The sequence below is a fragment of the Chenopodium album genome, chromosome 8 (assembly GCF_948465745.1).
Source record: "Chenopodium album chromosome 8, dcCheAlbu1.1, whole genome shotgun sequence".
Lineage (NCBI taxonomy): Eukaryota > Viridiplantae > Streptophyta > Magnoliopsida > Caryophyllales > Amaranthaceae > Chenopodium > Chenopodium album.
The window spans coordinates 36,256,377-36,267,140 of NC_137841.1; the positions used below are offsets into that span (position 1 = coordinate 36,256,377).

Here is a 10,764-nt window from a genome sequence, read left to right on the forward strand (position 1 = left end):
GGTCCTCTTTCATTGTTTTCCGCCTACTTTTGGCGACGTGCAAGTAATAAGGAGACGCTTATGTCGCCTGAAAGCAGACGGCTCCTCCCAGCCCTCTCCCTTCTCAACAAAGAGGGACTCTCAGGCAGTCTTAAGGTTCGACTGCGCCTCCTCCGAGTCAACGGAGGCGCTGTTGGAGGATGATCATTAGAATTTTCTTCTGGGCTTGCCGATTGGTGCCAGCAGTGGCCTCCCCCAACTCAGCATCCGACACCGATTCACTCGGCTCGGGCTTTCCATATTCCTCATAACACTCCTCTAAAAATGAGTCGCTGGGAGTGCTGACGTTGCTAGGGGGATCTTTACTAATCTCGGAGACAGGCGCCCTAATGGAGCTATCCGAGAAAACTGTCTCACTCTCCGAATGGTACCAAAAACCATCCATCCTATATCTCCTGGTCGTCTGCCTTGTTCTAGCCATCGTGTCCTGTAGGGGCACAGCTGTCGGATTTGGAGATGTACTCAAAGGAAAGTTCTCGAACGAGCATTTGACACTCCTAGTTCTAGATTCAGCCGTCCCCGGTGAGCGGCTGATCGCTAATCTAGGCTGTGGCGGGTGCGTTTGGGAAACCATTTTTGATAAAGAAAAAACACAAAGAAATAAGTAAAGTAAGGGTCAGGCGGTTACCTTAGAAGAAGGTACTAAGAGGCGCCGGTCAGGGACGTCTGTAGGAACAGACGAACTAAGCTGGCCGAGTGCTGAAGAAGTCAAAGTTCTTCAAAAACAAAAAATTCAAAGATTCTCCCAAAGATTCACGCAATAGATTCAGGTGAACAGTAAAAGTAAAATCCTCGGCCAATTAAAAGCCAACACCTGTCACAGGCGCCACGAGGCATGCCACGTGACACCTGTGAGGGGCAAATGATTTGGGGTATTTAATACCCCCAAGTGGACCAATGAGAGAGCGACACGTGTCGCCCTGGAGGCGCCCTCTCCAGATGCGTGACACGTGTCACTCAGATATCCCTTTCTGAAAAGGCGGCCTTCAAGGCCCAAACTTTGAGGGCGCCGCAAAACGACGTGCCCTAAACCCTAAGTCATCAAACCCTAGGGAGGGCACACTTCCCAAGGACCCTATAAATAGGGACATTCCCCTCATTTATGGGGACATGTTACTTCTTGCAATTATTACTGAGCTTGGAATCCGAGCAGATAACTTAATTTCCGCACGTTTCATTCCAAATACCGTACTAACTTAATCTTCGGAGGCGCACCACCGACCATTTGGTGCTCCGTTTGTTTTATAGGTACGGGCTTATAGGTACGGGCGTCCTTGCTAAATCCAGTCTAGAGCTGTAACTCTCCCGAGGGACACAAATAACCTCGAAACAAAATTAGTTAAATACATATTGTATATTAGATATTTCTCTTGAAATAGATAGTATAATAAAATATGGACCGACCTTAAAAAAGATACTTAAACCTATATTATTAATTTAGAAATCCGAAAATAATTAATTATTCAAATGATTAAATACTTATATTTGGCGCCAAAATTCAAATATTATTTTGGCTTCAAATAATGAATTTACTAAAATACCCTTTTTATAAAATAATTCTTAATTAATTAATTAGAAAATACGTATGAAAATATGGGGTATTACATTCCATGCTTGGCCAAACAACCTCTTAATGAACTTGGGAAACCCAAGAAACCTACACAAAGGTAGCAAAGCAAATGGGAGAGTAGGATTGATAAGGCAATGGATGAAAACCATTAAGAAAATGAGCATAAACGTGCACTCACCATTTACCAGTGAAGCACGAACAATGAAAACAAGCTACTAAAACAAGCTAAAAACAAGCACGAAACCTAACCTTGAAGTGACATTATATGTCACTTGTCAAAAGGGGGTGAGAACGGTATTTGAGATGTAAAATACAAATTGCTGAAAATTTAGGCTGTTTTATTATTATTTTTTTATTTTCTTTATTTTTTCTGCTTTCTATTCTGTTATTTTTAAGCCTCATTGGCCTAAGTAGTCTAACAAACTTAATTTAGACCTATTCATTGAAATTATGGAAACACTCTTTCTTTTGAAATTATTCTTCTTTTTTTGAAAGATTTAAAATTACTCTTCTAAACACATGAAATTAATTGTAAGGCAAACTTTTCACTTCATTAGTCATCAAAACATTCTTGATCAGAAAGTGACATTTACACATTTTTTTTTGGCTTAATTAACGTTCAGCATCCGAGCTTCATGAAATGGTAAAACCATCTTAATGAGCTCTATATGAAGGCAAATTACATAACTCTATGTTCCTTACAATAGAGATCACATGATACTAGAAAATAAAGACTTACTAGCCAAAAGCCACTTGAACATGACAGATTAAATTAAAGTCAGGAGGAATTTGCATGTCTTAAACCAAGTTGTCAGCGTGTAAAGATAAGCCCAAAACTTATTCTGTTTTTTCTTATAATTTATGATATATCACTTGCAGGACTCTCACTTATTCAATTGTAAAGAAAGTAAAAAGTCGTTGGAAGAAAGATTCTGTAACACAGGAGTGTCGTTTCCAGCATGCTGCAATGCGAAATCATCATCTCCCAACCATTCCCACGTCTTATGCCACCACTTTTCCTATCCTGAACCATAATATCTTGCAGCAGCACACACATGCACTGAGTCCTAGACCAGTACGCACCCACTACCATGAGCAGCAACAGTTCTGAAATTGCAGGCAAAATTTAGCTAGATGACAAATAGTAGTAAATGCTTAACAATCAATGCAGTAGGCCAAAGCTTGTAGCAATCAAGTAGTATACATAGAATAGCCTAAGTTAGAAGAAAGCAGCCAGAAGATAATTGTAGTGAGTCTTGGAGAGTGATGGCCTAAAGTCATTTACGTTTGTACGCGAGCCTTGTGCTTTATCTATCGATTTAACCTTCCGACCAAATATTATAATCTGAACAACCACGTTCGTTGCAGTTGGTATCAAAGCCGACATGCCTCCGACATCCCCGACGGTTACCGTTGAACGAGTTACGGCACTTAAAGAACGTTTAGAGATCAGTTACAAGGTAGGGGATGGTGAAAATTCCATTCAGCAAATCTTGATGACGACAATCCGTGAGGGTATGGAGGCTATTCAGAAAACATTGACAGAGAGATTCAACAAGAATCAAGAAGAGGCAGCCCGCAAAAACAGAGAAGCCATCGAAGAGTCCAACCGCAAGAACTTGGCTTCCATTGACGAAGCAACCCAGAAAATTGAAGGTCGCATGAATCGGATTAGAGACGATCAGAACCAACAAAACGCTCTTATGAAGAACAACCGAGACAATTTTTTCGACGAAATTAGAGGAATGATGGCGACCTTGAAGGACAAGGGGAAAACACCGATCGCGGTGGACGAGGAAGTGGAGCAGCAGCTAGGTGCTGGTGGTCTTAAGGAGCCACCGCTGGGGCAGGTGGTTCTAATGAACCGCCGCAGGGTGGGTGCAGGTGGCTGCAATGCGCCGCCGCTAAGTGCTAGTGGGTTCAACAGGCTCAGATTTGGCAATTGGGACCCCGGTGCTGGTGGGGGATTCCATAACCACGGCGACCCCTACAACGACCACCCCATCAACAACCACGAAAATCGCGACAACCGGAGGTTTCGCAAGCTAGACATGCCGGTTTTCGACGGCTCCAATCCCGACGGTTGGATCTTTAGGGGAGAGCAATACTTCCAATTTTATAGGCTGACGGAGGTGGAGAAACTCCAAGCGGCGGTGGTAGCCATGGATGGCGACGCGTTAAGGTGGTACCAATGGGAGAGTAGGCGCCGACCGTTGATCGGGTGGGAGGATCTCAAGGGACGGATCTTAACCCAGTTTCAACCGATGAACTCAGGGAGTTTGCATGAGCAGTGGCTCGCGGTGCTTCAGTCGACCTCAATGGTGGAATATCGGAGGGCGTTTATCGAGAAAGCCTCACCATTGGTGGACATTCCAGAGAGCGTGATGAAAGGGCAGTTCATCAAGGGATTGAAGGAGGAAATTATGGCAGAAATCCGGTTGCTAAACCCATTAACTTTAGAAGATGCCATGAACCTAGCGGTTCGGGTTAAAGAACGGAATCGGGTCTGTGGTAGCGAGAAAACGGGTACGGTTGTATCCAAAACTGAACCCTATTTTTCTTTTAATAGAAGTTCAGCCTTCACTCCTCTTGGATCTGGATCCTACACAACACACAACCAGCCTTCTAACTCCACAAACTCCAACCCACAAAATACTTCTGCAACTCAGAGCTCCGTAGCTTTTTTTAACTACCAGACCTACACCTACCAAAATCAAAACTGAACCAACCCCAGTTCTTCCCAATTCAGCAGAAATGTGAGGCGTTTGACGGAGAGAGAGATGCAAGATAAGATGGCCAAGGGCCTGTGCTTTAAGTGTGACGGCCGCTGGACCGGGCCCACTCACGTGTGCACGGCTAAGGGACTAAGTGTCCTGCTCGTAGAGGAGGAGGAGGAGGGCGCTGAGGGAGAGTTTATGGCGATGGGGGTTCCGGCGAGTATGGCAGAACAAATAGGACAAGGTGGCTCTTTTGGGGGGGAGTATTGCAATGCACCAACCACCACCTCCACACATTCTGACCTACAGAAGAAGAAGACAGAAACAGCGAGCAACACAAGGCAACACAAACCCATTACCATGAGCAGCAACAGTTCTGAAATTGCAGGCAGCCTTTTATCTTTTACTGTGGTAATTTAGCTAGATGACAAATAGTAGTAAATGCTTAACAATCAAGGCAGTAGGCCAAAGCTTGTAGCAATCAAGTAGTATAAATAGAATAGCCTAAGTTAGAAGAAAGCAGCCAGAAGATTATTGTAGTGAGTCTTGGAGAGTGATGGCCTAAAGCCATTTACGTTGTACCCGAGCCTTGTGCTATATCTATCGATTTAACCTTCCGACCAAATATTATAATCTGAACCACCACGTTTGTTGCACGATTCCACCATTAAGATTAGAGTTGGAAAGCGTGTTGTATTGTGTCGTGCTTGTGTTCATATTTGAAAATAAGCTAGTTAGGAAAACTCAATACCAATGCAATCCGTTTAGTTAAACTTGTCATGTCGTGGTGACCATATACTAAAAAATGTGAAAACCCTTAATACTAATATACTTTTTCCTTGTTTGATTCTTTGTCGTGTTATATTAAAAAGAGTTGGCTTCTTTCAAGAGATTTATCGTCAATACCCTAAATTATTAGTTGCGTTTCTTAGGCGGGCTGAGTTGTTTCGGTTTTGTGTTGGTAATCTCAACACCAACCTGACTTGTTTAATTAAATGTGTCATGTCATGTTGTGTTAACCCGTTTAATTAAATGTGTCATGTCATGTTGTGTTAACCCGTTTAATTAAACGGGTCGTAAACCCTTGGCACTAACCCGTAGCTTTTCGTGTCAAGTCAGGTCGTGTTGTCTCAGTGTTTGCTATTTCCAATTAAAATCCAATTCCTCCACACATAGTACGGTTAAAAAATGAAGAAACATGTAAGCAAGATGTACACTAGCCCCCTCATTTGTATCCTATTATTTTATTAAGATAGAAAACTAAGTGAAGTGTTGCTTCCTCTATCACATTTACTTTTGTCTTACCCAGTTATTAGTTTAGTACTTATTCTGGTATATCGCTATAGCAATATGCGAATTGATAAATATATTTGTAAAATACACAAACTCAAAATTTGTTAATTTTTCCTCTTTATTCAAACATTTTTTATATTAATACAATTTGTAGTTATTTTAAACTAACTGACGTTTATCTTCAAGTCTATCTTGAGTCAAGTTCAAACCTAGAATTCATTGAGTCGATTCAAGCTTGAGTTTGTAATGCGCTTGCAATTTATTCAAGTCAGGTGGAGCTCAAGTTCATGCACTTTTTAAAATCAATAATACCCCTAGTGCGGACATCAATTTTCTTGAAGTTTTAAATTTTTTTTTATGTTGCCCACTGACTGCATACGTTTCTCACTCTGCAGTGATGGATATTGATTCTGTTGGGACATTCACTATGTGCCATGAAGCACTAAAATATCTCAAGAAAGGGGGGCCAGGAAGAAAGTCATCCAGTGGTGGACTAATATTGAATATAAGTGCGACGTTGCATTACACAGCTTCTTGGTATCAAATTCATGTATCTGCGGCCAAGGTTAGTTGTAAAAAATGCTATATCTGGGTCCCTTAATACATTTTTTTGTTTCCAGTATTCTAGGTTATTTCTTTCATTCCCATTAATTGTCAATTGGTGGGTGGTGATGCAGGCAGCTGTTGATGCAACTACCAGAAACTTGGCATTGGAATGGGGTACAGATTATGATATTAGAGTCAATGGAATAGCGCCAGGTCCAATTGGTGATACACCTGGAATGAGTAAACTTGCACCTGAAGAGATAACAAGCAAAGCTAAAGATTACATGCCACTTTATAAACTTGGTGAGAAATGGGACATTGCTATGGCTGCGGTATATCTTGCGTCAGATGCAGGTGAGCAATTCATTTTTATGTATTTTTTCCTTCTTTACTACTTGATGTACCTAATTATGGTACTTAGTATATAAGAAGCTGTATTTTGTTATAGAAACTACTAACATCTCTCCCCCCCCCCCCCCCCCCCCCCTCCCTCCTCCTCTCTCCTAAATTTACAAGAAAATGATGTCAAGATGTGCAATTATTGACTCCATGGCTTATTGACGTATATATGCTTGCTGGCATTTATGATATCAAGTGTACTGGTCTAGTTGCATTTCTCCATAGACATGCACTGTAGTGTCGAATATTATTATTCTTACTTTTTATGCCTTGTTAAAAATTTTGAAATTTAGTTCTTTTACGCAAACTTGAGCTTGTAAATCAGTAGGAAGAAAAAAGAATGTAAATACACCTTTTCCATGTAGGACAGTAAGCAGCTGTCACATTTCAGTTAGGTGGTGTGGCACACCAAAGACACAGATTTATATTAATAATTGTTCCACATGCAACATAAGATTGATAACCAAACTACTACTTCCCTGCATTCTTGCTTGATTTTTATTAATATCTTTCAATGAAACTAAGGTATATTTATGGTAAAAAAATCTCTTTAATTCCTCATCCCTCCTTTATAATAATATTGAATATGGAACCATTTTCAAATCTGTAGTTGTGGTGACATCCAACGTTCCCAAGTGTAGTCTCTATGTGATTGTTTGCTTTATTTGCTAAGTGAGGCTTCACTTTACAAGATGCTCTAATGCTCAATTATTGCAAAAAAAATTTGGAAATTGTATGGAATTAATCACTCATAATTTTTTGTGTTGGCATGTTCTTACAAAATATTCTTCTTATGTTGCTCCCCCCCTTCCTAAAAAATCTTCTGAAGCTGACAAACATTTTTTGCCTAAATTGTTTACAAATAAACAAAAAATTAACTCACTATACAACCTGTGAAGTCTGATTTTTATCTTCCTTTGATTTTCATTTCTTGGTATCTCTGCTCCAAATATAAGCTATCGAGCTGTGTGTATAATATTGAGTCACCGTTTTTGCTAATCTTGCATAGAGTGCCAAACACTGATGGTTTATCTCTTGATGGAGCTTAGTCATGCTGCGTATTATTAGTAATTTAGTATTACTTTTGTCCAAAATAATTTCCCTGCTTCATAACTTGGAATGTCTGAGGCAGGCTTCCTGTTGCCAGTTTGCAATATCTCAGAACATTTTGTATTTTGTATTTCAATCAGACATCTGTTCTATTTTTAAGATCATTAATCAGGGTTCCTTATCTCTTTTCCTCCCCTAGTATTCGTAAGTTTGTTCAGTATATAATCTATTGAATGTGCTTGATACTTATTTACCTTTTCCCCTACCTTTTTTTTTTTTTTTTTGTGCATTGTTTGGGTCAGTTATGAATTTCTGTAAAACTTGATATGGTTTTGTAAAATCATCTTTATAAATCAGGGCATTGCTGATAGTTCTAAAAATTTTCAGTAGTACATTAGTATCCCACTGGTTGGGAAAAGTTTCCTACCTTTTGATTTTAGATGTTGGACAATGACTGTTACTGTCTGCATTACCATGTCAATGTAAAAGGACTTGGAACCAATTAGATAGCAAATGTTTTGTACTCTTTTCATCGATTATTTGCAGTAAATTGATCGGAGGAACCAAATAAAGGGAGAGTTTGTACTTTTCTAACTGAGATGATGAAGGAAAAGGGAAGGGTATTGGAATCTGATATTTTGACACATTTTGTCCAAATTGGATATGGTAGATATCCGTCTTTTCTTCCTTGCAGTTTCCTATTCCTACTTTTTACCGTCACTATGCTGAGAACTGATAAGACATTTTGAACATGGAGGAGACGGAAAACAGAAAATAAAAAAGATTTTTTTAAAAGGCTGCAATGAAGGAGAGGGAGCAAAGGTCAAATATGTGAGTGGGTTATGTCAAGAATCACAAAATGATAATGGAGACCCGAGGGTACACTGGTACGAAGAGTGGAAGAGTGGGACCATGATGGGGTTAAACGAGGGAGAGGGAGGTTGAAAATGACTTGGTTGGAAGGAATTAGGAAGGAAATGAAGTGAATGGATTTGCATGAGGATGAGGCATTTGATCGTAAGGGATAGAGGAGGAAGATTTTTGACGATGACTAAACGGAATAATCACTCTTGGTTCATGTAACCGACCCTGCTTATGGGATTAAGGCTTTGATTGACTGATTGTTTATTACATTTTTCTTGACCAGTTTGATCTATCCAATGAACTTGTATACAAGTTTGATGAAGTAGTTTTTATGATATTGTTATTCTTGGTTAACAAAAGCATTTCCTTTTGTTTTATTACTGAATTGTTTTTAATTAGCCATAGTTCCACTGCAATTAAATCATTAATAGGAAAGGAGGAATATATGATTGTGAGGTACTGAAATTAGAGAAGATAAAGGGAGTATTGCAAGCCCATTTTTTTGCCTTGGTTATCTACTAAGGATTTTGATACCATGAAGCTCAATAAGGTCAATCATGCATCTGATCTTTTAGATAATGCTGTTTTTCCAACAAGCCTGAAATCTGTATTCACCTCCAGACATCTATCTTCTGTTCTTTTAGATTACAAAACTCATCTAGTGCTTATAACTGGAAGTTTCCTATCTATTGGCAAGATGCGGATTAGTTAAGTTAAATTAAGTTCTATGTGTGGGCAGTGGATATTGTGCTATCGTAATAAGGTTACCAATAAAGAGAGTGTAGGGAAGCAGACTGTTAGTTGGAGGATGCTGAATAATTCTGATATCGGAGGCATTGAAAATTTGAAAATGTTGGACTGACTTTTTAATAGTGGTGTGTATTACTTCAGAACTTTGTGTGATCTACCTTATATATAGATAATGATGGTAAAAAAAATCTATGTGGTACCTACCGTTTATCTTACCTCTCACGTGTATGTTTTTTTAATTAAATAAAAATACTCGTTCCTGTAAATTATTTTCCATTCTCTAATGTATTCAAGCTTGCGCTTGTTAGGGCGTGTTCACATTTATTGAGGTGAGCTGAACTGAACTGAACTGAGCTGAAATGATTATATTATGAGAGAAAGAAATTAGGAACTGAACTGATTGGAGGTGAACTAAACTGAAATTTAGCTGAAGTGAACAGACCGTTAGTTTTTCTGAGATTCTGCATTTAAAATTGTCTCTGCAGTTATGACTTACACCAAGACATACCTGTTAGCAATTCCTTGTCTGTCAGAATCATATTTTTGGAGTCTTTAATCCATTTTTCTGTTGTTTTTGATACTGTGACTATTAAATATCTGTGCATATGGTATATGTTGCCTCCTAGCCAAAGAAGAGAATTATATCTGGCATTACTTGCAATTTCTTTCTAATAAGATGATATTTCCATTCAAAAGTAGCTGAGTTTAGTGAGTTTAGATATGCCTCACTTCATATTTTTGTAGACTCATGTTCCCTTGTTCTTTGGAATGGAAGATATAAGGCAGTAACTTAACGATGGGCAGACCAACAAGAAGTTACTTAACTAGATACATTATGCTGTCTCTATGTTTGTAAAGCACAGAATCTTCCTCTTAAGCGATTGAAAGGACTCTGCTGATTTGAGTCAACTTTTGCAATTTTTCAGGTAAATATGTCAATGGATCAACACTTCCAGTTGATGGAGGACTCTGGCTGAGCCGGCCACGCCATCTGCCCAAAGATGCAGTGAAGGAACTTTCTCGTGTAGTAGAGAAAAAATCAAGAAGTGCTCCAGTTGGGCTTCCTAAGAGCAAGCTGTAATCAGTTAATAATAATAATAATAATAATAATAATAATAATAATAATAATAATAATAATAATAATAATAATAATAATAATAATAATAATAATAATAATAATAATAATAATAATTATCATACAAGGATTCTGGGTGATCAATGATCATTGCTCTTACCTTCATTAAAATCTTATTTTATTCGTATTTGGTATGGTGTTAAAAAAACATCTTGTAATATTTGAATTTTTTTTTTTTAATTTACCAAAAACCCTTTCGACTTCACATTTAATGGTTTGGATGTTCACACACCCGGCAAGGCGCTCGTTGCCCTACCAAGTGAGAAAGCCCATTTTCAAAACCTCGTTCTTGCGCCCGGCCAGGCATTAGCGGCCCCAATCGGGCGGCTGCCTAACGCTATTCTTACTTCATTCTCGCGCCCGACCGGGCGGCAGTGGCTCGAACTGGGTGAAATGCATAC

At 39.1% G+C, this 10,764-nt stretch overlaps 2 protein-coding genes across 4 annotated transcripts in view; both read left to right on the plus strand.

The window, feature by feature from the left end:
* The window catches only part of LOC145641820 (peroxisomal 2,4-dienoyl-CoA reductase [(3E)-enoyl-CoA-producing]-like), a 29,196-nt gene extending 18,655 nt beyond the window's left edge, over nt 1–10,541 (plus strand). For 2 of the 3 annotated variants that reach the window (XM_081692792.1, XM_081692790.1), the window contains exons 3-5: nt 6,015–6,184; nt 6,297–6,519; nt 10,155–10,541. In XM_081692792.1, coding sequence (XP_081548918.1) covers nt 6,015–6,184; nt 6,297–6,519; nt 10,155–10,309 — 548 coding nt within the window. In that variant the 3' untranslated portion in view covers nt 10,310–10,541. The remainder of the gene's footprint in view (nt 1–6,014; nt 6,185–6,296; nt 6,520–10,154) is intronic. The other variant, XM_081692791.1, reaches the window with a different exon arrangement.
* Nucleotides 2,920–5,540, plus strand: LOC145556031 (uncharacterized). The gene has a single exon (XM_081617714.1). The coding sequence runs from the start codon at nt 2,995–2,997 to the stop codon at nt 4,330–4,332; it is 1,338 nt and encodes a 445-aa protein (XP_081473840.1). The 5' UTR covers nt 2,920–2,994; the 3' UTR covers nt 4,333–5,540.
* Nucleotides 10,542–10,764: the final 223 nt, after the last annotated feature.

Bases quoted from the DNA above. Each gene is read 5' to 3' on its own strand.
- LOC145556031 (XM_081617714.1), top strand. From the start codon at position 2,995: ATGCCTCCGACATCCCCGACGGTTACCGTTGAACGAGTTACGGCACTT.